Source organism: Molothrus aeneus, chromosome 24, assembly GCF_037042795.1.
Source record: "Molothrus aeneus isolate 106 chromosome 24, BPBGC_Maene_1.0, whole genome shotgun sequence".
NCBI classification, from domain to species: domain Eukaryota; kingdom Metazoa; phylum Chordata; class Aves; order Passeriformes; family Icteridae; genus Molothrus; species Molothrus aeneus.
In genome coordinates, this window is record NC_089669.1 from 5570883 (window position 1) to 5598745 (window position 27863).

A 27863-nucleotide genomic window follows, 5' to 3' on the forward strand; every position below is an offset into this window, starting at 1 on the left:
TTGGGGATACTGGGGGATTTGTGGAGATGCTGGGGAGAGGTTTGAGGATGTTTGAGGAAGCTTGTGGGATGTTGGGGGGGATGTTGAGGGGCTGTTTGGGGATGTTGAGGTAAATCCTGGGGGTGTTGGGGGATGTGGAGATGCTGGGGAGGGGTTTGAGGATGTTTGGGGGATGCTGCAGGAGGTTGGGGGGATGTCAGGGGGATGCTGAGGGGCTCTTTGGGGATGTTGAGGTAGATGGGGGGATGTTGTGGGATGTTAGGGGGATGTTGAGGGGCTTTTTGGGAATGTTGAGGTAGATGCTGGAGGTGTCGGGGGTTGTGGAGATGCTGGGGAGGGGTTTGAGGATGTTTGAGGAAGGTTGTGGGATGTCGGGGGGGATGTTGAGGGGCTGTTTGGGGATGTTGAGGTAAATCCTGGGGGTGTTGGGGGCTGTGGAGATGCTGGGGAGGGGTTTGAGGATGTTTGGGGATGCTGAGGCAGATGCTGGGGGTATCGGGGCTGTGGACCTGCCCAGTCTGGCCGCTGTCCCATCTCCCGGGCGGTGGGTGACCAGCAGAGGGCTCGGCTCCCCTCCAGCCGCTTTATCGTGCCCAGCGCTGCCCGGGCTCGCAGAGCCGCGGCCGGAGCCGGAGCGAGCGGCGGTGCCCGGAGCCGCGGGGGCTGCGCCGGCCGCAGAGCGCTCGGAGCGGGGCACGATGGCATCGCCAGCACCGCCACGGCCACCGCCGCCGCTGCCGCTGCTGCTGCTGGTGCTGCTGCTGGTGCTGGCCCCGGGGGCCGCGGGGATGCGGGGCAGGAATGGCCCGGGCAGCTCCGGGCACGGGCAGGCTGCGCACAGAGCCCCGGCGGCGGCGGGCAGGGAGAGGCAGCGGCGGGGCACGGAGGGCGATTCGCGGGCGGTGCAGCAATACGGGCCCGGCGTGCGCGTGGAGTTCCCGAGGCCCCCCAGCTCCGGCAGCCTGCAGCCCACCCGGGCCCTGCTGCCCTCCAGCACCGAGCCGGGGGTCCCCACGGAGCGGGACGGGGCCGAGCCCCGAGCCAACCTCAGCACCGTGTCCGACCGGCGGCTGCAGATGCACAACCCCCTGTACCCGGTGACCGAGGGCTCCTACAGCGCCTACGCCGTCGTGTTCCTGTCCCTCGTCGTGTTCACCGTGGGCATCGTGGCCAACCTGGCCGTGATGTGCATCGTGTGGCACAACTACTACATGAAGAGTGCCTGGAACTCCATCCTGGCCAGCCTGGCTTTCTGGGACTTCCTCATCCTCTTCTTCTGCCTGCCCGTGGTCATCTTCAACGAGATCACCAAGAAGAGGCTGCTGGGGGACGTGTCCTGTCGCATTGTGCCCTTCATGGAGGTAAGGGCTGCACAGGGCCCCAGGGATCCAGGACTCAGCTCCTCTCTGCCCTCTTGCTCTGGGGCAGGCTGTGGGGCTGCTGGCCTGGCACGAGGACAGCCAGAGATCCCTAATGGGGCACCGGGAGTTGAGGGACAGTGCCCAGAGTGACCTCCCCTCTGGCTCTGCAGCCAGCACCGATGCTGCCAGGGCTGGGAAAAGCCCATCAGACCCCATGCAGCCAGCACAGGGACTTCTGTCAGCAGGGTCCCTCCATCTGTCTGTTCCTGTCCCACCCCAAAGCTGGGGACTCACCCTGCTGGCCCAGGAACTGGCCACTGTGGGCTGCTGAGGATGCTCCAGGGCAGGGGGCTGCAGGTGGAATGGGACAGCCCAGGAATGAGGTCTGGAAGCCTGAGATCTGTGTTTGTCCTCACACCTCAGGTGTGACAGGTTGGCCGCCCTCAGGGAGAGCCAGGCACCCACTGAGGAGGGCAGAGGGACTGTGGGGACAGGGGATGGCAGAGTGAGCAAAACTGCCCCAGAGGGCAGGACTTGGGCTGGTGCTGGAAACCACCCTCAGTGTGCTCATCTCCCATCCTCGAGGGAACCTTGGGGTCCAGCTGTGCCCCTCCGTGCCCTGGTGGGACAGACAGACCAAACCCACCTGTTCTCTGTGGTCAATGCCCCGTTTATCAAAGGGTGCAAACGCCTGGAAGAGCTCAGAGACAGGGTCAGGTCACTGAAGAACCCCTCAGGCTTGGTCAGACCAGCCAGGGTCAGAACCTGCCCCTCCCCTGAGCATCCACCCCCGTGCTCCAGGTGTTCCCAGCTGCTCCATGCCCTGCTGGCCCCAGAACAGTCCCCTGTGACAGTCACCTGTGACAGACCCCTGTGACAGACCCCTGTGACAGACCCCTGTGACAATCCCCATGACAATCCCCCTGTGACAGACCCCTGTGACAGACCCCTGTGACAATCCCCTGTAACAGTCACCTGTGGCAGTCACCTGTGTGACAATCCCCTGTGACAGACCCCTGTGACAATCCCCTGTGACAATCACTTGTCAATCCCCTGTGACAGTGCCCTGTCCATGCCCAGGGTCTGCCCTGTGCAGGGGTCCCTGGCTGGGCACAGCCCCACAAGCTCCAGCAGTGGCCCTGGCTCCTCTGGGTGCAGGGTGATGGCCGAGGGTGTCCCACAGAGCACAGCCCCAAACCTGCACAGCCCCAAACCTGCACAGCCCCAAAGCCAGCACAGGCATGGGGTGTTTGCTGGGGGAGCCCTCAGCCCCTGTGCCCCTGCCCTACAGGCATTGCTCCTTTCCAGAGGGGTCCCACCCCATCCTCTCACTATACTGGAGTGTTTGCCCCATCCCTGTCACCACCTCAGGCTTCCAACTGCATCTGGGTGGACTCAGAGAGGGGCAGGAGTTTGCCCAAGCTGGCTCAGTGTCCCAGGGAAGGGTGATGTCCCCAAAACAGACCCTGTTTCAAGGAGGATCTGAGGAAGATCTGCTGCTCATGGGCTCCCTGTCCCCCTGAGAGAACCCTGGGGGTGGCACCAGCAGGTTCAGGGATTCAGCAGCACCAACCAGGGTGCCCTGGGACAGCTTGGGCCCAGAGGAGTCAGGAAGGGACAGGAATGTTGGTGCTGCAGAAGGATGAGTGTGTCACAGGTCCTGCTGTGGGGGTCCTGCTCTGCCCCAGCACCAGCCCTGCCCTCCTGCCCCCCAGAGCATGGGCAGAAAGAGCTCCAGGGCTTCAGCTGGGGGAGCTGCAGGGAGCCACAGCCAGGCAGAGCCAAATCCCAGCAGTCAGGTGGGAGAGGGAACCTCTCTAGGCCAGGGCTCGTGGCTCAGGCACTGCATGGATGCTGTGGGAAGCAGATGCACCCTCAGTGCTCTGGCACACAGCCAGGCTTTGGGAGCAGAGCTGGTTACAGGGGCTCCTGGGGCCAGGCTGTGTGAGGGATGTGCTGCACTGATGCCACCAGTGCCATCCCTGCCAGGGCACTGGAGATGGGAGCTCTGCAGGACCAAGGGCACCAGGAGAGATGGGGGAGCCCTGGAAGGGTGTGGGGGGAGAGGCAGCAGCACAGCAGCACCAAGGGCTGCAGGTGCCAGCCAGGGAGCAGGTGCAGCATGCTGGGTGCTGGGCTTTGGGCAGAGGAGCTGGGAGGTGGTGCTGGGTGCAGGATGCTGGTGCTGGGCTGGTGTCCTGATTCTGTGTCTGGGGAGATGCTGCTGTGCATAACTGATGGTGCTGCTGAGTGCTGGCATCACTCTGGCCATCAGCTGCTGCAGTGACCAGCCCAGGGCCAAGGAAAAGGCTGGGGGGTCGGGGGGGCAGTGTTCCAGGCTGTTCCAGGCTGTTCCCAGGGCACCACGTGGAGCCCTGGGAGGTTTCCTGAGTGCTGGGAAGGTCTTTCAGCACGGGGTTTGATGTTTGATGGCTTCGTGAGGCCAGGAACGGCCACAGCACTGGGACACCAGCATGTGACTCTGCCATCATCTTGGCCAAGGGCTGTGGGACTTGGCTCCCAGCTCTGGGGCTGGGAGTGCTGGTCGGTCCTGGCCAGCCCTCCCAGAGCCACAGCGAATCCTCTCCCAGCCCTGGCCTCCTCCTCTGGCAGAGGGGATGTTTTTCTTGCTATTCTCAATGCAGCGGAAATTGCCCCAAGCTGATTTGGGACAAGAGCGCCTTCAACTCACTTGGCCTGTCCAGGCAGGCCTTGGGAACCCTGGGAACCCTGGTGCTGCTGGGTGTGATGGTCCCTGCTCTGCAAGAGCCATCCAGAACAGAGCAAGAGCCTGAAGGACAGCCCTGCTGCTCCCACCTTGGCTGGATGGACAGACAGACAGACATCCAGCTAAACTTCTCCCTTCTGCAGAAAAGGGAGCTGGGCAGGGACTACAGGGGCAGGGGACGTTTTTATCCTTTCAGGAGTCACAGAAAAGTGGCTCCAAACCCTGGGATGCAGCCACAGGCTGTGACCTCCCTACAGCCTTTGAAGGAGGGGTGGTGGTCTTAGGTAGCCAGGTGTCACAGACATGGTTCATGAAAAATCCTTTCCTTAGGATGTTTTCTCCTGAGAAGCTGAGAGGCCTCAGGAACAAAATGTAACCAATGGTTATCTGCTGCTGTGGAATGCAACAGATGCATCTGGGATTGGTCTCATGTGGTTGTTTCTAATTAATGGCCAATCACAGTCCAGCTGTGTCAGACTCTCTGTTATAATTCCTTTTCTATTCTTAGAAATCTTCTGATGAAACCTTCTGATGAAATCCTTTCTTCTATTCTTTTAGTATAGTTTTAATAGAATATATATGTTATATGATTATATTATATTATTATATTCTATACTATATACATTATAATAGATATATATTATTTTATAATAATATATAATATATATTATATTAATATTATGATATAACAAGATTAATATAGTATATGTTATATTAAAATTCGAATAAAAATTATATTTATTATGTAATATGTGATATTATATTAATATATAATATATAATGTATTATATAATATATATTATATATAATATATCTATATAGTATATATCTGCATATATATATCTATCTCTCTCTCTCTCTCTCTCTCTCTATATATATATATATATATAAAGTAAATCAAGGCTTCTGAAACATGGAGTCAACATTCTCGTCTCTGCCAGGGTTTTGCCCCGAGCCTGGCAGAGCCAAGCCCCCTGTGATGTCCCTGTTGTGCCTCCTCCCTCACCAGGTCTCGTCCCTGGGAGTCACCACCTTCAGCCTGTGTGCCCTGGGCATCGACAGGTTCCACGCAGCCACCAGCCCCCAGGCCAGCACGCGGCCCATCGAGCAGTGCCAGTCCATCATCGCCAAGCTGGCCGTCATCTGGGTGGGCTCCATGACGCTCTCGGTGCCCGAGATCCTGCTCTGGCAGCTGGCACGGGACACATCACCCGTGTCCGGCGTGGTGACCGAGTTCTGCACCATGAAACCTTCATCCAACCTGCCTGAATCCATCTACTCTCTGGTGCTCACCTACCAGAACGCCCGCATGTGGTGGTACTTTGGCTGCTACTTCTGCCTGCCCGTGCTCTTCACCGTCAGCTGCCAGCTGGTGACGCGGCGCGTCCGCGGCCCCGACAAGAAGAGCGAGAGCCGGAGCGCCAAGCAGGGCCAGGCCGAGGGCCACCTCAACTGCACCATCATCGCCCTGACCGTCATCTACGGGCTCTGCACCACCCCCGAGAACGTCTGCAACATCGTGGTGGCCTACATGTCCCCCGACGTGTCCAAGCAGACCTTGGATCTGCTCAACCTCATCAACCAGTTCTTCCTGTTCTTCAAGTGCTCGGTGACGCCCGTCCTGCTCCTGTGTCTCTGCCGTCCCCTGGGCCAGGCCTTCATGGACTGCTGCTGCTGCTGCTGCGAGGGCTGCGGCCCCGACAGCTCCTCCAGCGAGAGCAGTGCCGACAGCAAGCTCAAAACCGAGATGTCCTCCTCCATCTTCTTCGACAAGACCCGGGAGACCCCCCCGCCCCTCCTGGCCCTTGGCACCCCATGCTAAAGTGCCACCAGGGAGCCGTAGCGATCGTTTCACCACCTCCTCCCAAGACCAAACCTTGTTCTGCCATTAGTACTCGTGTCTGGATGTGGAACAAGAGAAAGAGACGGCTCAGGGGGCTGCGCCGTGGGCTTCAAAGCCAGCATTGGGCAGGTGGGATTGAAATGCCAGTCCCCGTGGCTACCCTGGTGACCCTCTTGCCTCTGCCCAGAGGTCAGCGAGGACAGCAGCACCCTCCTGTCCCGGCTGCCTGGCCGGGCTCCCTGGGGCTCTGCTCTGGAGATGGCGTTGTGCCGGAAAGGTCTCACCTGAAACCACAGAGGCTGACCATGATGGCTCACAGAGGACACAGCAAACACAAACTGCCCTCTTCCTGTCCCCTCCCCTCCTGCCAGCCCCTCCACAAGAGGAAAAGGTCCAACTGGTCGTATCCCACGGATCCAAGCCGTGCCCTGTATGAGCTCAATAAACCAGTAACCTAGAGCACGTCGTGCTTGCAGCTGCTGGCACTGCTGGGTTGAGCCCTGGGAGCCCCTGGAATGGCTCTTCCCTAAACCTGGGGGCTCTGGGGTGGGCATGGGCAGCTGGGGGGCAGGAGGGCAGGGAGCAGCTGTGCCAGAGTGGGCAGCAGCCAGGGGAGATGGGGAAAGGCCCCCAGCCCCTTTGCTGCCTCCCTAGAGGGTGCTTGCTGAAGTGTTGGGTTTGGGGCAACCTGAACTGGTCTCAGTAAAGTCCAGCCAGCTGAGCACAGGGCTGAGGTAGCCCCCAGCCTGGTTCCCCACGTGCACTATGCACAACCAAGGTGCTGCTGGGCAAGATGTGGAACCACCACCCCCAGCACCCCTTGGGGTGAGAGCATCTCCCCCAAACTGCCCCACAGGGCTCCTGGCCCTCCTCCACATGCCCACTGCAGGGACAGAAGTGGCCCAGGAGGGCGGTTTCAGGGCACCAGGGTTTCCAAGCCCACATGTTCCCGGCAGGAGCAGGGAGGTCAGGGAGCAGGCGGGACGGATCTGCCCGAGGGCAGCCTGGCCACGCAGCCCCGTCCACCGGAGCTGTTAGAGCTTCTTGTCCCGAGGGCTGGCAGCCACCCAGCCCCGGAGTGCCAGGGAGAGGGAGCCGGTTGCCAGGGGCAGTGAAAGGCAGGGGCTCAGTGCGGGCTTTGTGCGCAACACCCACCGGCCCCGCGCGCGCTTCGCTTTCGCAGAGCCGTTTCCAGGGAAACAAAAGCCCCAGTTTTCTTTTGAGAGCACAAAACTGGGTTTTTCCTTTCATCCTCCTCCCCGCGAGCCCGTGCTGGGCCCCACGGTTTGGGAGAGGAGGGGTCTCATCTCGGCCCGGGGATGCAGGGGGGCTCGGTGCCCAGGCCATACCTTCGAGTGCCCGCGGGGTCAGCGGGGTCCCGGGAGGGTCTGGTGGCTCTGGGCTCTGGGGGAGGGCACCTCTCATGTGCCTGGTCCACATCGCTCCTCCTGAGCCTGGGCCAAGGGTGAACAAAGCCAGGCTTGTGCTGCAGGCGTGGGGAGGGGCAGGGGGTGCAGGCAGCACTGGCACCGTGCCTGTGGCAGCACCCCCGGGCCAGCCCTGCTCCCACCCGGGGGCAGCTGACAGGGCAGGGCAGGGCAGGGGCCACCCCCAGGAGCCCAGCAGTGATGGTCACCCCCTCCTGGGGACATGAAGGCCACCTCCAAAGGACACAGGAGCCCTGCAGCAGTGGGCACAGCACCCAGGAGGGAGCAGGGAGAGGGAGCAGGAGCACTGCAGGACCCCAGACCCAGCAGGGCTCTGCAGCAGTTCTGGGACACAGAAGGTCCAGCAGCAATGATGGCCGTGGATGGAATGCCTGAGCTGGTCTTGGCACTCCAGCCAAGGAAACAAGGACCTGAAACCATCAGAGGTGCCTGCTCAATGGGCACACAGTGCCCAGTGGCACCCAGGGGACAGGGACCTCCCTCCCAGGCAGGGCCCCCAAGGATGGGTGGCAGAGATGGAGAGAAGCAACGTAGCAGCAACCACACCCGCAACGCAAAATTGTTAATTTATTGTTAGGAGGCAAAAAAATTGTACAGTTACAAGAATCATTTCCCAACAGAGGTCAAATCTGAGTCAAAATATCTCTTACAAAAAAAAAAAAAAAAGGGAGGGTGGGGGGGAGACAACACTTTACAAGTCGTTAAATTAAAAAAAAAAAGAAAAAAAAAGAAACCTCTCTTTGTGCAATTCTGCAAAATCAAGAACAGAAGGTAAATTCCTGGCCTGACACCCTGGAGCTGAGTGGGAAGGGGCTGGGGGGGCTGCAGGGCCCCACCGTGTGCCCCAGCCCTGCACTGGGACCAGCAGCTGCCTCCCCTGCTCACCCAGCCTCCAGTGCCAGCCCAGTCCCCCAAACTGGCCCCACACAACCTGGCCAGGCCCCAGGCTGCCCCTCAGAGCCCCAGCCCACGGCACAGACATGGCACAGCCTTTGTCACCACCCTGTGCACACACAGACCTGACCACTGTCCCCACAAGCACTGCAGGCCCTGCCCCACGGCTCCTGTGCCCCCCAGCCAGGGCAGCAGAGCAGGGGTGGCATGGGGAGGGGGCATGGGGAATGGGGAGAGGGGAATGGGGAATGGGGAGAGGGGAATGGGGAATGGGGAGAGGGGAATGGGGAGAGGGGAATGGGGAGAGGGGAATGGGGAATGGGGAGAGGGGAATGGGGAATGGGGAGAGGGGAATGGGGAGAGGGGAAAGGGGAGAGGGGAATGGGGAATGGGGAGAGGGGAATGGGGAATGGGGAGAGGGGAATGGGGAATGGGGAGAGGGGAATGGGGAATGGGGAGAGGGGAATGGGGAATGGGGAGAGGGGAATGGGGAGCAGGGAATGGGGAGCAGGGAATGGGGAGCAGGGAATGGGGAATGGGGAGAGGGGAATGGGGAGAGGGGAATGGGGAATGGGGAGAGGGGAATGGGGAATGGGGAATGGGGAGAGGGGAATGGGGAGAGGGGAATGGGGAGAGGGGAATGGGGAGAGGGACACAGGGAGCGGGGAATGGGGAGAGGAGCATGGGGAGCAGGAAAGGAGGAGCAGGCACAGACAGCAGAGCACAGGGAGGAGGAATGTGGAGCAAACATGGTGAGCAGGGAATGGGGAGCAGGGCATGGGGAGTGGAGAATGGGGAGCAGGACATGGGGAGCAGGCACAGAGCACACCCTGGGCCTGGTGAGCAGCACTGAGGGTGCACAGATATTTCTGAGCGTGTCTCCAGGTGCCTCCATGTGTCCCTCCCTCTCTGGCATCCCCAGGGTGTGCCTGGCCAGGGCAGAGCCAGCAGCCCCAGCTGGGCACAGGTGATGCCCCTTGGCACGTGGGGAGCCAGCTCAGCTCTCCTGGGAGGTTACAGGGGGGCAGGTGGGAGGCAGGTGCCAGTCCCAGCTCCCTCAGGGGCTGCTGGCACTGCTGGGCCCCCAGCACTGGTACCAGTGCTCCAGATCATCCCCCAGCAGTCAGGCTGGGCAGTGGGCAGGATTTGGCCTGGCACAAGAGCAGGGGACACGTGGCACAGGGGGACAAGTGGCCCTGGACCCCAAAGAGGGGTTGGGGAAGGGCAGGCAGCAGGGGGAGGCTGATGGCAGTGGCCTGTGGCTAATCCCTGTCCCCCAGAGGGGTGGGGAGCCTGCAGGTGGCATTGACACATCCCCCCCACCCTAAATCTGAGGCAGGCAGGGCAAGGTGGGCACCCCCAACACCTCCAGGGTGGTCTCTGCCTGGAGGCAGCAGCAGGACACCCAGAGAAGGGAAAAGGGAGCCCCAGGGAATCTGCCTGCAGCTGGCACAGCCCCATCCCCAAGGGCTGCCTTCTGCTACCACCCTCCTCCTCCTCCTCCCAACGCTGACCCTTGGCTGGCCTTGGGGAGCCCCAGCTTTCCTACTGCTCACAGGGCCCAATTTAATAACAGCACTATCCCTTAAATTAAAAATTTAAAATATATATACATATATATATACTGTATACACAGACAACAACAGAACAGTGCCAAAATGGAGGAAGAGGGGGGAGGAGAGGACAGGGGGACAGGAGGGCAGTCAGACATCTTCTTTACAATAAAAACAAGGACTCTGCCCCAATGTCAGCAGAGTCTGGGGTCCCCTAAAAATACCCATCTAGAGAGAGAGCTGGAGGGACAGAGCAGGAGGGAGGGGCATGGGCTTGGACAATGGCAGCTTCCATCCAGCCAGGGCCCTCAGCTCCGCCTGGACTTCGAGTGCTGGATAAGCCACTGTAGGGTGATGTCTGCAGAGGCAAGGGGACACTCAGAGCCTCTGTCTCTGGCTGTCACCTCCCCCTGTAACCCAGCTAACACACCCCCCATGCCCCCAGCACTCACCAATGTTGTCCTTTTCTTTGCAGGAGATGGAATAGCAACAGATCTCTCGGTCCTGGATGGCAGAGAGGTTCCTGGGGAAGGGAGCAAGGCTGGCTGCACACTCTGGGCTGGGTGGGGTGGCCATGGCAGACACCCTGGGCAGCCCCTGAAGGGTCTCTCTGGGCTCTGAGGGCACAGGGCAGGGGCAGCAGCTGCCCAGCAGCTGTGTGTGGGTCAGGCACCATGGCTCCATGCCTGGGGGTGCTCTGTGTGACAGGGCAAAGAGGGACCCAATCCCATGGAGAACCTGGCCACCAAATTCCATAGGTCCCCCCAGCCCTGCAGATGGGGCAGGGAGGTTTTGGGAGGGCTGGCAGCATGGCAGCTGCACAGGTGCCCAGGTCCAGAGGTGCTCTGGGGGGGGGGGCTGAAGGGGAGGAAGCGCTGGGAGTCAGTGCAGCACCCCAGCCTGGCCCTGTGGAAGAGCCCAGTCCCGCTGCCAGGGCGGCATCTGGGGCAGACCAGCTCCAGCAGGCAGTGCCACGCTGTGCCAGGCCCCCACGCCACCGTGCGGCACATGGCACCAGCCCTGGCACTGCTGGCTCCAGCTCCTCTGTGTCTCCACAAGGTGTCACCTCAGACATCCCCAGCCACTCGTGTCTGCCAGCCACCCAGGCATCAGAGTGCCACCCCAGGCCCACAGTGCCACCCCAGGCCCTCAGTGCCACCCCAGGCCCTCAGTGCCACCCCAGGCCCTCAGTGCCACCCCAGGCACCAGAGTGCCACCCCAGGCCCTCAGTGCCACCCCAGGCACCAGAGTGCCACCCCGGGCCCTCAGTGCCACCCCAGGCACCAGAGTGCCACCCAGGCACCAGAGTGCCACCCCAGGCACTAGAGTGCCACCCCAGGCCCTCAGTGCCACCCCAGGCCCACAGTGCCACCCCAGGTGAGCAACTGTGCTGGGGGGGACACGGCAGAACAGGGAGGGGTCACACTGTGTCACACCCCCTGTGCCGAGGGTGACACTGTGTCACACCCCCAGGGGACACTGGCACACTGTGTCACACCCCCTGTGCCAAGGATCACACTGTGTCACACCCCCAGGGGACACTGGCACACTGTGTCACACCCCCTGTGCCGAGGATCACACTGTGTCACACCCCCAGGGGACACTGGCACACTGTGTCACACCCCCTGTGCCCCTGGCACACTGTGTCACACCCCCAGGGGACACGGGCACACTTACATCTTCTCAATGAGCTCCTTCTCATCCAAGGCACCAGGCAGGTCCCTCTTGTTCCCCAGGACCAGGACCTGCAGGGCAGGACAGTTGACACCTGAAGCACCTGAAGCCACCAGACCAGGCAGGGACCTGCTCCTGCCACCCAGAAACAGAGGCTGCTTGTGGCACCACACAGCCCTGGCTGCTCCACTGGGATGTCCCAGGCAGAGAAACCCCTCCAGCAGCACTCAGGAGGCAGAGCACTTCAATTAATTGCCTTAATTAGCCCTGCACAGCATCTCCTGGGCACTCCCTGCTCCCAGTGAGGACATGGCCCCACAGTGTCACAGACATCTGTTATGAAAAATCCTTTCCTTAGGATTTTTCCTCCTGAGAAGCTGAGAGGCCTCAGGAACAAAATGTAACCAATGGTTATCTGCTGCTGTGGAATGCAACAGGTGCATCTGGGATTGGGCTCATGGGGTTGTTTCTAATTAATGGCCAATCACAGCCCAGCTGGCTCAGACTCTGACTCACAAGCCTTTGTTATTCATTCTTTCTTATTCTATTCTTAGCCAGCCTTCTGATGAAATCCTTTCTTCTATTCTTTTAGTATAGTTTTAATATAATATATATCATAAAATAATAAATCAGCCTTCTGAAACATGGAGTCAGATCCTCATCTCTTCTCTCATCCTGGGACCCCTGTGAGCACGGTCACACCACAGCTCATCCTCTCTGGAGCATCTGCTGTGCCACCCAGGACACCCTCCCAGGAGCCTCTCCCTGTCTCTGAGCAGAAATTGAAGTGGCTGACACTGGCTCCATCCAGCAGGAGCAAGCCCTGGGTGCTGGGCAGACCCCACAGTGCAGGCAGGCAGCCCAAAGCAGGGTTGTGCCATCACTGATGTGTCCCTCACAGCAGCCACGTGGCTGTCACCTGACAGGGGCAGTGCCAGCCTGCACTGGGCTCTGCAGCAGCTCAGGGTGAGCGTCTCCCCCAGGCTGGTTCCAGTCAGGAGCCTCTCTCAGAAGAGCCTCCAGAGGCCTGGGACTGCAGCCTGGTGTGTCAGGAGCTCAGTGGAGCTGGCAGGGACATTTGGGATCTGTGGCAAGTCTTCAGTTAGCTCCTTCCACAGGATGCTGATTTGGGATGGATGGATGGATGGATGGATGGATGGATGGATGGATGGATGGATGGATGGATGGATGGATGGATGGATGGATGGATGGATGGATGGATGGTGCACAGCCCACCCCACAGGTGTGGAGACCCTGGGGGGCAGTCCCTGGTCTGGGGTGACACAAGAAGCTTCCCTCAAAAAGCTGTTAGACCCCACTGGCTCCTTCCCCTGTTCCTATGTCTGTTCCTGAGCCACTCCTTCCCTATTCCCTGATTAGCCCTCACCTTTGTACTGCCCCAAGAGCAGGGTCAGTCCCCAGGCCCCTGCAGAGAGAGAAAGCAGAACTCTGCAGGTGTGTGGGCTGGGACCTGAACACCTCACTGCACAGCTGAATTAAACATCTGTGGATATTATGCAAAGGCCCTTTTTTGCTTCTTTACCCTGGATTTTACTAGCAGCAATTCAGGCTGCAACACACAGGTACAGCATACCTGTGACATGTCCCACCTCCTGCACCTGTCACAGCCCCATGTCCCACCTCCTGCACCTGTCACAGCCCAGCAGCCCCTCTCAGAGGAGACAGCACCTTCCTGTCACAGCACAAATCAGGTGCAAATCCGTGTGAGAGGAGATTTCACCAGGGGGCCTGATCTGTGCTCTCTGCCCTAAAGTTCCCTCTGTGTTGCTTGGCCCAGTTCTGACCTAGCAAGTGTCACTGTCCCAGCAGGTCCCTCAGGAGTGCAGCAGGGCCCAGATGGCTCCAAGGAAGGGGAGCCCCTCCCTGACTGTGCTCTGCAGGCCCTGGCAGGGCCCAGCCTGGGCAGCAGGACTGAGGCTCACCGGGATGCCCTGCAGCTGGGGCTTGTCCAGCAGGTTGTGCAGCTCATTCTTAGAGGCCTCTATCTTCTCCTGGTCAGCAGCATCCACCATGTACCTGCAAGGGAAGGGACAGCCCTGAGCACAGGTGCCCAGGTCTCCATGGTCTCATGCTGTGTCTGTGCCACCCCAAATCTCCTCCCACAGCAGCTCACTGGGAACTGGGCCAGCACGTGCAGGGGGTTGATAACAGGATCCTTCCACCTCTTCACCTCTTGCCAAGGATGCCTGTGGAGCTGAGAGCCCCTCATGTGTCCCAGGGGAGTGGGGGAGCAGCTCAGCCTTGAATTCAAAGATCAAGAAGCTGGGAGAGAAGGAGTGGGAAACACCAGCTCATCAGGCTTTGGGGAGTTACTTAAAAATAGGAAAAGAGCTACTGACTACTGAAGTGCTACTAACTACTAAAGTAGGAAAAGAGCTACTAACTACTAAATTTTCCTCCTTAACACAGGAAAATGGGAATGTGTGCTAAGAGGGGAGCCAGCATGTGGAGGGGGTTGATTTCAGGATCCTTCCACCTCTTCACCTCTTGCCAAGGATGCCTGTGGAGCTGAGAGCCCCTCAAGTCTCCCAGAGGAGTGAGGGAGCAGCTCATCCTTGTCTCTGCAGCTGTCACAGCAGTGACAGAGTGGGTGAGGGAAGTCCAGGCAGAAGCTGCAGGACACACTTTGAATCCAACATGCACATGGAGCTGCCCTGTAGACACCCAGGACAAGCAGAGCAGGCAGGAGATGCTGAGGATGCAGAGGTGATGATGGCCCAAGAAGGGCAAGGACCTCCTCATCCCATCGATGGATGGGCACAGGGGGGAGCTGAGAGCAAAGGGAAAGGGACCTGACCCAGCTCAGGACAAGGGCAGACTGGAGTGTGACTGGATGCTGACAGGTCCTTTGGTTTCCTGACAACCACATGGGCCAAAATGATGACATTATGGAAGGGAATCTTGGGAGGGGCCATAGAGCACAAGGATGTGAAGCTGGTGGCCACCAATGCTTCTCTGAGCAGAAGGGGAGATTTGGGAAAGGATTTTGTTCTTAAAGGCCAACTTTTATCCTGCACATGATGTCAGTGAAGGCAAAACTTGGGTGAGGAACTGATCAAAGCAGCCTTGAATTCAAAGATCAAGAAGCTGGGAGAGAAGGAGTGAGAAACACCAGCTCATCAGGCTTTGGGGAGTTACTTAAAAATAGGAAAAGAGCTACTGACTACTGAAGTGCTACTAACTACTGAAGTGCTTAACACAGGAAAATGGGAACGTGTGCCAAGAGGGGAAAACACCCCAGGGACTGCCCCAGCCCTTGGCATGTTGGGCACAGGGGGGAGCTGAGAGCAAAGGAAAAGGGACCTGACACAGCTCAATGTGATGAGGCCAGACTGGAGTGTGACCTGGATGCTGACAGGTCCCTTTGTTTCCTGACAACCACAAAAGGATGACATTATGGAAGGAGGCAGCAGAAGGAGTGAAAGGACAGAGATTTTGTCATTTGCAGCAAAGCTCATTGTAATAAAAAGTGTAATAAAAATCCTTCTGCAGGTCCAAGGCCATGTCCCAACGTGCAGAACAAGCATTACCACACTCCTCCTCACCTGCCAAGGCTTAGAGCTGGGAAGGGCAGCACAGGAAGCAGCCCTCCAAGTCTCAGGGGATGGTCACTTGGGAAAGATCCCAGAAATCTCATTTTCTCACTAGGTTTAAGTAACCCCAATTTGGTGTCCCAAGATCAGTATTTGTCCTTTGGAATAGGCAAGCTGCTTCCCATGAGTGCCTTGCCATGCTCACCCCCAGCCTGGATTCCCTGGGATTGCTGTTCCTGCACTGTTTGCAAGCAGGGGACACCCAGGGACACTCAGATTTGCTGACTCAGTAGCAGGTGAGACTCCTGCTCTCAGCACAAGATTTATCTGGCAGCACATAAACATCCTGAGCTGGAAAGCAGCCTCTCCTGTGGGAAGGGCTGAGCCCCATGACTGGCTGTGCTCAGCCCCTGTGGGGAGCAGCCAGCACAGAGGATGCATGGGAGCCTGGAAAGGGGAGCTCTGAGGAACAGAGCTGGGGATGCTGCAAGGGAAGGGGAGGGTCTGGCACAGCTGCAGGGACCTGTGTAGAGCCCATGGAGACATCAGCCCCCAGGGGAAGTATCTGGAAATAAGGAGGCTCAGGGGGAACCTTCTTGTCTCTCCAATTCCCTGACAGGAGAGTGGAGCCAGGAGGGGGTCGGGCTCTCATCCCAGGAAACAAACAACAGGACCAGAAGAAATGGCCTCAAGTTGGACCAGGAGATGTTTAGGTTGGATATCAGGGAAAATTTCTTCTTTAAAAGGGTGGTCAGGCCCTGGCACAGGCTGCTCAGGGCAGTGGTAGAGTCACCATCCCTGGAGGTATTCAAAAAACATTTGGGGATAAATATGGTGGTGTTGGGTTAATGGTTGGACTTAATGATCTTAGAGGCCTTTTCCAACCTTCATGACTCCCTGATGATTCAGTGATTCCAACTCCTGACATGGGTGTCCAGCTCAGGCAGCAAAGGCACCCCAGCAGCCCAGGGTGGGGGGATGCCCCCAGCCCCTGGCAAGGCTCAGCAGCAGCAGCAGGGGTGACAGCAGGGCTTAGGACACTCACAGGATGGCAGGGGGTGACAGCAGGGCTTAGGACACTCACATCATGGCAGGGGGTGACAGCAGGCTCAGGGACACTCACAGGATGGCAGGGGGTGACAGCAGGGCTCAGGACACTCACACCATGGCAGGGGGTGCCAGCAGGGCTCAGGACACTCACACCATGGCAGGGGGTGCCAGCAGGGCTCAGGACACTCACACCATGGCAGGGGACAGGGGGTGCCAGCAGGGCTCAGGACACTCACACCATGGCAGGGGTGACAGCAGGGCTTAGGACACTCACAGGATGGCAGGGGGTGCCAGCAGGGCTCAGGACACTCACACCATGGCAGGGGGTGCCAGCAGGGCTCAGGACACTCACACCATGGCAGGGGTGACAGCAGGGCTTAGGACACTCACAGGATGGCAGGGGGTGCCAGCAGGGCTCAGGGACACTCACACCATGGCAGGGGTGCCAGCAGGGCTCAGGACACTCACACCATGGCAGGGGTGACAGCAGGGCTTAGGACACTCACAGGATGGCAGGGGGTGCCAGCAGGGCTCAGGACACTCACACCATGGCAGGGGACAGGGGGTGCCAGCAGGGCTCAGGACACTCACACCATGGCAGGGGTGCCAGCAGGGCTCAGGACACTCACAGGATGGCAGGGGGTGCCAGCAGGGCTTAGGACACTCACAGGATGGCAGGGGGTGCCAGCAGGGCTCAGGACACTCACACCATGGCAGGGGGTGCCAGCAGGGCTCAGGGACACTCACAGGATGGCAGGGGGTGCCAGCAGGGCTCAGGACACTCACAGGATGGCAGGGGGTGCCAGCAGGGCTCAGGGACACTCACACCATGGCAGGGGTGCCAGCAGGGCTCAGGACACTCACACCATGGCAGGGGGTGCCAGCAGGGCTCAGGATACTCACACAATGGCACTCACTCCACGGCAGTATCGCTCCCACATGCTGCGGAACCGCGGCTGTCCCCCGATGTCCCAGAGCTGTGACAGGGACACGGCAGCTTTACCCCTGGCACTGTTACCCTGGCACTGTTACCCTGGCACCATGCTCAACACCCCACACCCTTCCTCCCCCTCCTGGGCCATTCTGGCCGTGCACCAAACCCCAGGAGGAGGCTCCTGACCTGATAAAGAAGGGAGACAAACCTGAGGCAGGGGAGCTGGAGGGTGCTGAACCCCCTGTGTGTGCCTCTGCTGGCACAGAGGGACCCCTGGCCCAAGGTGGGTGCTCCTCCCCATGCCCATCACACCTCCTGCATTTCCCTGAGGCATTTCCCATTAAGAACATTCAGCACACTCCCAAAGGTGGTCCTGCAGCAGCCAGAGATCCCCCAGCCAGCTTTTCAAGCCTGTCCAACAGCTATTTCCCAGTACAACCCCAGCCCTTGGAAAATCCAGGGAGAACCCTCCTCTTCCTCTGCTTCCAAGGCAGAGACCACCACTGCAAGCCATGACCTGTTTTCCCCAGCACCCTCAGCAAGGTGACCACATCCATAAGTTCCTATTAGCAAGCCAGAGATACAAGGAAACCTCCAGCTTTGCAACCCAGACTGGCTCTCATTGCACAAGTCTGGATCTCCTACAGAGGAGGAGCTGCAGCTCCCACCACCACCTCCTCTGGGGGGTACCTGCACGACCCTAACAGGGCAAAACTTTCACTTCCAGGTGATGGAATCACTGGAAATGTTAACAAAACACCTGGATGTGGCACTTGGAGACACAGTTTAATGGTGAACATGGCACTCCTGGCTGGACTCGAGCTTAAAAAGGAATTTTCCAACCTTAATGCTGCCATGCTTCTATTCTGTGAGCTGCAGCTGGGATCCCTGGAATTCTTCCACCTCCAGCAGAAGAGCCACCAATCTTCACCCTTCATCCCAAGAGCCCTCACCAGCAGTAACAACAATCTTACCTTTATGGTAACATTCCCTTTGGTGATCTTCCTCATGTTGAAACCCACTGTTGGGATCATGTCCTCATTGAACTGTCCTGACTGCAAGAACAAGGTGGGACAGGGTTAGGAGGTGGAGGAATGGGGCCAGGGCAGCAAGGCTGAGAGCCTGGGATCACCCCAAGGCTCTGCCCTCCTGCAGGTCCATGCCAGGAGCACAGAGCCCAGGAGACACCACCAGGCCCATGGGAATGCTGCTCTTTTCCAGCTGGGAGAAAGCCTGGTGGGCAGAGGGAAGCCATTGTGTCATTGTCCCAGGCTTGCTGAGCATTTTGCATGTAAATCACCCTCTCTTTGTACACTTTTGTTATTAGCAGTGTTGCTTTTACTGTCTTCTTATCTCATTGCTGTTTCTAGTAAATTGTTCTTGTCTCATCATCTTTGCCTTTTGTGCTTCCACTTGGAGGGGAAGGGGAAGCAAGAGGCAGCCAACACCAGTGGGAGCACCAACCCGGGGAATACCATTCCTAAACCATGAGGCTGTGGCTGCTGCAATGGTGCCCTGGGTGCCCCAGTGCAGCCCCAGCCCTGCAGCCAGCTGCCACCCTCAGCCCTGGACTCACTGCTGTCCCCATGGGACATGTCCCCATTGCCCATCCCAACTCTCTCAAACCCTTTGTGGAGGAGGCTGAGACCTTGCTCCTCTGCAGGGACCTCTGGTCAGGCAGCCCTGGAAGGACCCCCAGAGTTCCAGGCTGGGCTCCCCACCCAGGGAGCCACCTCCTGCTCCAGCTCCTTCCCAGCTGCAGCTCCTGGGGCACCAGCATGTTTCATGGTTCTGCTTTGGATCATTCCTGGCCCAGCCCAAACCAGACTGACTTCTGCTTTCAAGTGAGAGCTGTCTGCACTGCTCCCCCAGTTCTGCATCCTGCCTGTGCTGGGTGACTTGGGGATCACAAAGGGCCCCCCAGGGCTGCTCCCAGTGCAGCTCCAGTGTCTGCTGAGTTTATGCAGCAGATGATGAGATCCCTGTGGGGCTGCAGCAGCCCAGCCCCGCTGTGGAACAGGTCAGGCTTGCTGGAGCAGTGAGCAGGAGCCCTCCCTCTGCTGCTGCTGGCTCACCAGCCCCGTGCCCAGCACACACCAAGGGGTCCTGTGAGAAACAACCCTCGCTTTTAAAATTGTAAAAGTTTATTAAACCTTAACAAAAATACAACAAAAGGACTAAATATGGAAAAATTACAGCACTGGGAGCCCCTGTGACTACCAGCCACATCCTCATCTTCAAAATGGATGCTCCCCCTTTTAGATCTCTAAACCCCATTAAAGTCCTGTCAGTTAACCCCTTCCTTGCTGTCACGTTCTCACACCTTGGGTGGAGCTCAGGTGTTGCCATAGTAACAGGCCAACCCTCCCCAGTGCCCATCCCATGATAACAATGAGGGGGGGACACATCACAGTAACACAACTCTACATCTACAAAACTTCTCTTAACACACACAGAATGTTCACCCTTCATTGAGAGCCACCATCTCATCACTCATCTCTAACAGTGCTGCTCAAATCCCAGGCCTGCAGGGTGGGCCCAGCTGGAGCAGCAGACAGGGACATTACAGGCAGGGATGTGGCAGCTCTGGGGCAGGAGGAGACAGGAGCTGGCACAGCCCCTTCACCTCCAGCAGCTTCCCTGGCACTCAAACCTGAATTATGGCCTGTAAATGCATCCTGGGGGATGCTGGGGGATGCTGAGGAGCCAGTAGGGCAGAACGTTTGACAACCAGGATAGTGCAGCCTTGGGGATTGCAGCCATCAGTGCCAGAAACCTGCAGGAACCACCAACCATGGCCAAACTCATCCTAGCAGGTCCTTACTGCCTTAAAATCCTCAGTTTCTTGAAGGCTTTTCTCCTAGTTAACAAAAACCTCAAAACAGGAAGTCAGTTTATGCTATTTTGTCATAAACAGATTTTTGTGCCAGGTTGAGCCTGTGGCTCCTCCAGATGCACCACATCAGCAAGTCCCCAGGGATTTCCTGACCTCTTCCAAAGGCTCTGCAATACACCCTGCTTCCCTTTTTCACATCCCTTTTGCATTCAGCAGCAAAAGTCAGCAGCCAAGGGGTGCTCAGGCCATGCTGCACCCACACAGAACTGTGAGGAAGGGCATGGGGAGAGGAGGGGAAGCAGGCAGGGATCCACAGGGGACATCTGCTATGGGCTGAGGTTTAACACACAGCTGGGCTCTATGAAATGAAGGAATTCTCAGGCTGAAGAGCTCTTGGAAGCTGCAGGCACTCCCCTCGGGGATTGCAGACACATCATGGGATCTGCTGGCTGTGCAAAAGCCACAGCAGATAAGGTTCCCATGTGATAGAAGTTTCTTGCAGGAAGGGGTGAGCTGCAGGAGCCAGGAATCACCTCTTCTTTCCTCCAGCATGTCTGTGTGAGTGACCACAGCCCTGCTCCTGCCCCAAACCCCTCTCCTACTGCAGCACCTGCCTCCAGGCTGTCCATGGAGCCAAAACAAAACTACCTGAGCTGTCCCAAACAGGCTGAGCAGGGAATGCAAGGCACTGTGCCCCAGGATGGCTCCCACGTGCTCCCTGCTGTCCCAGCACCCACTGAAGCATCCTGCACGTGCTCCTCCTCCATCAGCTCATCCTGCATCAGCTGCTCTCTGAAAGCAGCTCTCAGTGGTGGAAACACAGAGTTTCCTCTTCCCTCTCCAACCACCCCTGATGCTGGTGCCTTCAACATATTTTCAACTCCCTGCAGGGTCCAGCCATCCACAGCTCCACTGCCAGGAAAGCAGGGAGCACCCAGATGGAGACAAGCAAAAGCTTCACTGGACACATTCTTCCCCCAAATTTTGGTTATGTAATAGACATAGCATCCATGCTCACCCTGAAGATGATGCCAAGCCACACCAATTGCTTAAGAAAGGAATTCAGAGAATTCACAGAATTACTAGGTTGGAAGAGACCTTCAAGATCGAGTCCAACCCAATTCCACTGGGAAGCACAAAAATTGTTGCAAGCAAGATGGATTTTGTGGCCACAAATGGCAGATCAGGTCTTTACAGACTCCAGTTCATGGCTGGTTTTGCCAGGGTCACCCACTGCTCTGCCCAAACCACTCTGCCTTGGTGCCCTGCCTGGAAGGCAAGAGACCTTTCTGCCCAGCCCCAACACTTTCCACTTGGGTCACTGGGAGAGGTGGCCAGAATTCAGCTTTTGCCAGGGCAAAGTGAAGGGTTTTTCTAAGTGCTGAGCCCATCCTGACACATGCACAGGGACACCACATCCCCTGATGGCCACTTCAGCCATCACCCCTGGCCCACACAGGGCTGGCACCTCGGCTCACTGGCACATGCAGAGAAGCCACCTCAGCCTCCCCCTGCTCTGGTGGGCAGCACGCAGGGCTGAGGTGGCCAGGCCCTGCTCCTCACCGTGGCCAGGTGGCTGTCACCCTGTCCCAGCACAGCATGGCACTGAAGTGATGTGAGCTGCTCTAGATTCATCACTGCTGGCTGCTCTGCAGCCCTGCTCCCCAGAGGGCAGAGATGGCAGTGCTGGAAGCCCGGCCCTGGCTCTCTGCAGTTGTGTCCCCACCAGAGTATGGCCCTTTGTGGGACAGAGGCAGGGCCCCAAAGCACCTTGGGCTGGGCATCTCCCACCACTGCCTGGACCATCCCCAAAACTCCTGCCATGTGGCACTTGAGGCCCTGCCAAACCCTGTCCAAGCCCTTACAAGGAGGGAAATTTATATAAAAAATAAATATTTTATGGTGTGAGAGGTGAGGCCCTGGCACAGATTACCCAGAGAAGCTGTGGCTGCCCCATCCCTGGGAATGTTCAAGGTCAGGCTGGATGGGGCTGGGAGCAAACCAGTCTAGTGGAAGGTGTCTGTACGTGCCTGCCAATGGTGAGGGTGTTGGACAAGGTGATCTTTAAAGATCCCTTCAAACCCAAACCACTCTGGGATCCTATCTCAGGAAAGCCACACTGTCCATTTCTCTTGGCTCATGTTGACAGAGCTTGCAGCAGCAAGACAAGACCATGCCTCAGCCAGGTTCTCCTCCTCTTCCAGGAATATGGAGAAGCCAACCAGAAAAGCTGACACCTTCTGCATTATGAAGCTAAGGAGCACAAACACACCTGTGGAGGGCCCAGGTGTGCATCTGAGGCTGAATGAGAACCCACAGCCACCTCCCACCCACCCTGGCCCTGCCAGATCCCACTTGGGGCACACCCAGAGCTCCTGGGAGAGGTGGGGGTCAGGACAGACCGGTGCAAATACATCAGAACATGTCCCTGCTACCTCCTGAGCCCCTCTCTGCTCTGCTCCCCAGCAAACCTGGGGCACCTTGCACACCTGGAGCTGCAGGTTCCCTCCCAGGCTCATGCAGGGCACCTCCTGCCCAGCTGGGCCAGCTGGCTGCCCAAGGGGCCAGTGTCTCTCTGAGGAGGGGTGGGAGCAGGTGCTGAGCTCTGCAGTCCTCTGAGCCATTCCCATGCCTCCCCCTGCAGGCTCTCCCTGCTGGAGAGCTGGCACCTGCCCCACCATCCACATCCTACCTGGAGCCAAACACGAGGCTGATGTGGTTTCACAGGATGGGTCAGCCTGGAGGGAGCACAGTGATCCAACCTCCCTGCTCAGCAGGATCACCCCAGAGCACCCCAATGGCACAGCATTATTCCCAGACAGCTCTGCAATGCCTCCAGGGAGGGGGACTCCTCACCCTCTCTGGGCAGCCTGTTCAGTGCACAGTCACTGCACAGGAAAGAAGTTCTTCCAAATGTCCAGGTGGAACTTCCTGGGCATCAGCTGCTGTCCATTCCTCTGTTCCAGTGCTGGGCCCCAGGGAGCAGAGCCTGGGCCTGCTCTGAGCCCTCCCTGCAGACACTGACAGACACTGATGAGGGCCTCTCTCAGCCACCTCTTTTTGGCTCTTTGGCTCAACAGCCTCAGCTCCCTCAGCCTGTCCCCATAAGAGACATGCTCCAGTCCTGTCAACATCTTCACAGCCTCCCCTGAACTCACTCCAAGAGCTCCATGCTTCCTCTTGCAGCACTGCTCTCATCACTTTCCAGGCAGGGCTGGAGCACAGGATGGTGCTCCAGAGCCCCCAGCACATGTCCAACACCCTGACACTTGTGCCCTCACTCTCTTGGAAGGCTCCAGCACAGGTAGAAAGCACGTGATGTGAAAAAGCAGCAATGCTCTCTTGTTCTAACCACAGCCTGCACTGACAGGTTTTGGGCCCCAGCACCTGCTGAGGAGCTCTCAACACCCTTGAGTCACCCATGGCACCATCAGACTGCAGAAAAAGCAGCTAAAAGCCCACTAGCTTCAGGTTAAATCAAGGTGTGTATCTACAGTTTTCACTTCTCCTTGCAGAAAAGACTTCAAGCCTCAGCTATCAACAGCTCAGAAAAAAAAAAAAAAGTCCTGAAAATCAAAGTTCCCACCCCAGGCAGGTGACCCAGGAGGAGTCACCCTGACCCCAGCTGCCTTCAGCAAAGCCCTTGCCTGGCACAAGCACAGCCTGGCTGCTGGAGGGAGCCACCCACCTGCCAGGGAACCAGAATCCACTTCTCAGTCAGGTGCAGCTACAAATCCTGCAAGAAAAGGATGGTGCCAAACCCCCAGAGCAGCTCTGGTCCCAGAAAGGACCTTCTCCCCTTCTTGTGCCATCTCTCCAACACCCCAAAATCCCACACTTCTCCAGTTCAGGTTTTATCCCCTCACAAAGCCCAAATCACAGCTATTTCCCCTTCCAACAACCCCATTGCCACACCCTAAAGCCAGGCACCTCCAGACCTTCTCAGGCAGTTCCTGTTGAGCTGGCATTTCCTGTGCCATGCTCCTATTTCACTGCCCAACAAGTCCTTCTTTCCAGGATGTCTTCTCAAAAGTTGGTGCCCCTTTTTGTGTGCATCTGTCATAAAACTTGAACTTTCCAAATAACTTGAGAGGCCAAACTCAGCACCCTGAGCCTGACTGCCGTGTGAGGGTCTCAAACACCCTACAACAGACCTGCCAGACCAGCAGGCCATGGTGCCAACTTCAGCCACCTCAAGAGCTGCTGTAATTCCTCAAAGTCCTTTTTCCCCACACCAGCAATCCTGGCTAAGCAGAGATTCCCAGCGCATGGGTCCTGCCAGTGGGATCTTGCCCACAGTTAAAGTGCCAGGTACAAAGAATTTACTCACAGAAGCAAACCCCACAAAGCTCACACTGAGCCCTGCCTGCTCCAGATGTGGCTGGGAGTGGAGGAGGTGGCATGTGGGGAACACCAACCCTTAGGGTTGCCCTGTGCAGGCAGAACAGTGCAGCAGCTCTGGGATAAAGCTCCATCACCCTTCACAGCTTAACTGGGTGATTAAAACCAACACTAAATTATTCTGCCATTTTTAAGGTAGCCTGGGTGCTGTTAACAGGCAGCAGCACTCACAAGACCAAGAGCAGGAGCAGCTCACACGTGGCACCACCGTGTCCCACCCTGGCAGAAACTGACTATTAAACATGCAAATGGCAGGGGGAGGTCCCCCAAAAATAGGATTGGTGCTCAGCGCCCCAGAGCCAAAATGCTCCCTGACCCCAGATGATGGTGTTAGTTTGTTAGCTTATGGGAGGAACCAGCAGGAGACTGGAGCACTGAGAAGTGACTTCCAGCAAGAGAGCAGGAGTGCCACCACCTCCAGGATGAAAAGCATTTTGGGTTGTCCTCTCTCTGCCCCTAGACACTTCAGGAAGGACATTCTTGTCCCTCAGCACCTCCCAAAGAGCATGGCTCCAGTGCAACAGAGCCTCCATATGAGCTGACAATCCCCTCTGACAGCCCAGCAGCTTCCAGCACCCTGAGCAAGCACCAACAACTCGTTCTGCTTTGGAGCCATGGCAGGCACAGACTTCAGAGCAACCAGGGACGAGGGGGCAGTGGGGGAACCAGGGTGGATCTGCATCCACCTCCCTCCATGAAACCCTCGGGGGGCAGCAGCCCAAACCCACCCTTCAGCATCCTCCCGCCTTGCACCACCACTATTGAAAGGCCCAGAACAACCCAAAAAGCCGGAGAGGAGACTGCCGAGCATCCCCGCGGGTGAAGCCACGCCCTGGGCTCGGAATCCAGGACACGCAGCTCCCGACGCTGTGCTGGATGCAGGGAGCCCGCGGATGAGCAGCGCGGCCGGGGAGAGGCCGGGGCTGAAGGGCCCCGGGGGTCGCTGCCCTGCCCTGCCCGGGCGCCGCTGCAGGAGCGGCCCGCAGCCACAGCACGCTGCTGGGGTGAGGCACCTCGTGCTTCCCGAGGAAGGAAGGAAGGAAGGCAAACACCTCCACAGCGGCCCCCAGGCGAGGATCCCCGGCGGCACCGAGCGCGGCAGGGCCGTCCTGAGGCCCCACCTCGCGTCCCGGCGGCGGCAGCGACCATGACAAAGCGCCCGCTGCTACGGGACCGAGAGCGGAGCTCCCGCAGTGCCCGGGCACCGGCACCGACCGCTGACCACGGCCGGGGCTCCGGCCCACAGGGCAGGGCCGAGCCGGACCCGAGCACTCCCTCGGCTCCGGGGAGCGAACGATGCGGATGGCCTGGGCTGCCCCGGGCTGCACCCTGCACCCCACACTGCGCCCCACTGCTGTACCCTGCACCCCACACTGCGCCCCACTGCTGTACCCTGCACCCCACACCGCACCCCACTGCTGTACCCCACGCTGTACCCTGCACCCCACACTGTGCCCCACTGCTGTACCCCACACTGTACCCTGCACCCCACACTGTGCCCCACTGCTGTACCCCACGCTGTACCCTGCACCCCACACCGCACCCCACTGCTGCAGCCTGCACCCCCAGCCTACACCCCCTCCCCAAAGGCATTTTCAGGCTGGGGTGCGATAGGGCGGAGACGTTCAGAGAAATACCCAGGGGTGCAATGGGGACATGCAATGGGGACATGCAATAAGGATGCAGTGGGGGTACAATGGGGATACAACGGGGGTACAATGGGTTTCAATGGGGGTGCAGCTGGGATGCAATGGGGGTACAATGGGGATGCAGTGGGGTTACAATGGGGGTGCAGTAAGGAATGCAATGGTGGTACAATTGGGATGCAATGGGGGTGCAATGGGGATGCAATTGGGATGCAATGGGGGTACAATGGGGATGCAACGGGGGGTCCAAGTGTGAAGCCCTGGCTGGGCACGTGACCCCTCGGGGATGGGGCGATGCGGGGCGTCCCCGGGCTCACCGCGATAACGTTGACGAAGGTGGTCTTGCCCGAGTACTGCAGCCCCACCAGGGTCAGCTCCATCTCCTCCTTCCAGAACAGCGCCCGGAACCAGTCCAGCAGCTTGTTGAAGAGCGCCAGCATGGTGCCGGCCGGGCCGGGCCGCGCTAAGCGGGGCCGAGTTGAGCCGAGCGGATCCGAGCCGGGCCGGGCCGAGCGGGGCTGGGCCGAGCCGAGCCGAGCCGAGCCGAGCGCGGCCGGGCCGGGCAGGGCCGAGCGAGGCCGAGTGGAGCCGAGCGAGGCCGACTCGGGGCGGGGCCAGTCGGGGTGGAGCCGAGCAGGGCCGAGCGGAGCCGATCGGGGCCGAGCGGAGCCGATGGAGGCCGAGCCGCCGCCGGTATTGTCCGCGCGCCGCGGGCCCTGCTGCCGCACCGGGTGGGGCCCGCGCGCCGCCTCCCCCGCCCCGCTGCCGCGCCCCCTGCCGGCCCGGAGGAGCCGCTGCACCGAGCGGCCGGGCCCCCGCGACAGCCCGGACACACCGGAGAGCACGGACAGGCCGGACAGACCCGAATATCCCACAGCCCTGCCCTGGTCACTGCCGGCATCCCCGACCCTCGGTAACCCAGGGCTCCTCAGATCACATTACGGCCTGAGGGGAGGGGTGCACCCTCGTACGGCTGCACCCCACAGCCCTGCACATCCCCCCGAGCCCACCCCTGCGCCCCGACACACCGGTACCCCAGGTCCCCTGCAGCCAAAAGCCTTCCTGCAGTCCCAATATCCCCCAGCCCGCACTCCTGTGCTCCCAGCACCTCTTCACCTGGTGCCCGCTGCACCCAGCACCCAGCACCCCCACCTCCATCACCCCCGTGCCCCCGTGCTGGACACCAGCACCGGCAGGTGCATTCCCTGCACCCCTGGCAGTGCCCTGCCACAGCTGGCACCAGCCCCTCCAGCCATGGTGCCATGCCACAGGGCACACCCCAATCCTGCACCTGTACCTGCACCCCAGCCCCCCACACCTGGGAGTGCCGCTGGGACCCCTGGCACACACTGCAGGACCGAGCTCTCCTACCCCACTGCAGCCCGTTCCACTGCCCTCCTGGTGTCACCTGTCCCCCTGGTGTCACTTGCCATAGGTACAGCCACGGCAGGAGCTGCCCCTGGCCATGGGCGCCCCTTGCCCGGCGCTGGTGGCATCCAAAGGAGGGTGTGACAAGGGGACACCAGGGGTGATGAGGCCCCAGCAGGGCCCCTGGCTCCTGAGGCTCGGGGAACACCGGTGGGTGAGGGGGGACCTGGAGCTCCAGCCCTGAGGGACGTGCACCTGCTGTGATGGGACCTCCACAGGCACAGAGAGGACCTCATCCACCTGCTGCTTTCTTCAGTGGTGGGCCAGTCACTGCTTTTGGTGCCTTTGGAGGCTGTGCTTGGCCTCAGGACTCAGTTTCCCCAGGTGATGTCTGTGTGATAGCTGGAGTGGTACAGGGGTGGTTCAGGTGCAGGGGTGGTGCAGGTGCAGGGGTGGTTCAGGTGCAGGGATGGTGCAGGGGTGGTTCAGGTGCAGGGTGGTTCAAGTACAGGGATGGTTCAAGTACAGGGATGGTTCAGGTGCAGGGGTGGTTCAGGTGCAGGGGTGGTTCAG

General features: G+C 58.9%; 2 protein-coding genes across 2 annotated transcripts; one reads left to right on the plus strand and one right to left on the minus strand.

The window, feature by feature from the left end:
* Window positions 1-628: 628 nt before the first annotated feature.
* On the plus strand, window positions 629-6391 carry GPR37L1 (G protein-coupled receptor 37 like 1). Its single transcript, XM_066565137.1, has 2 exons — window positions 629-1361; window positions 5099-6391. Exons 1-2 carry the CDS (start codon window positions 699-701, stop codon window positions 5909-5911), a joined length of 1476 nt encoding a protein of 491 aa, XP_066421234.1. The 5' UTR covers window positions 629-698; the 3' UTR covers window positions 5912-6391.
* Window positions 6392-8747: 2356 nt separating this feature from the next.
* On the minus strand, window positions 8748-26461 carry ARL8A (ADP ribosylation factor like GTPase 8A). The gene is made up of 7 exons (XM_066565361.1): window positions 26240-26461; window positions 18014-18094; window positions 17009-17082; window positions 13445-13538; window positions 11505-11572; window positions 10280-10350; window positions 8748-10185 (listed from the first exon to the last, which is right to left on the minus strand). The coding sequence occupies exons 1-7, from the start codon at window positions 26360-26362 to the stop codon at window positions 10136-10138; spliced, it is 561 nt and encodes a 186-aa protein (XP_066421458.1). The 5' UTR covers window positions 26363-26461; the 3' UTR covers window positions 8748-10135.
* Window positions 26462-27863: the final 1402 nt, after the last annotated feature.

What these genes read in the sequence shown, in the direction of transcription:
- GPR37L1 (XM_066565137.1), top strand. Translation starts at nt 699, where the DNA reads ATGGCATCGCCAGCACCGCCACGGCCACCGCCGCCGCTGCCGCTGCTG. An exon ending in GCATTGTGCCCTTCATGGAG is followed by an intron (nt 1,362 to 5,098) that starts GTAAGGGCTGCA and finishes CTCCCTCACCAG; the next exon opens with GTCTCGTCCCTGGGAGTCAC.
- ARL8A (XM_066565361.1), bottom strand. Translation starts at nt 26,362, where the DNA reads ATGCTGGCGCTCTTCAACAAGCTGCTGGACTGGTTCCGGGCGCTGTTC. An exon ending in CCTTCGTCAACGTTATCGCG is followed by an intron (nt 18,095 to 26,239) that starts GTGAGCCCGGGG and finishes TTGTTCTTGCAG; the next exon opens with TCAGGACAGTTCAATGAGGA. An exon ending in CAAAGAAAAGGACAACATTG is followed by an intron (nt 10,186 to 10,279) that starts GTGAGTGCTGGG and finishes TTGCCTCTGCAG; the next exon opens with ACATCACCCTACAGTGGCTT.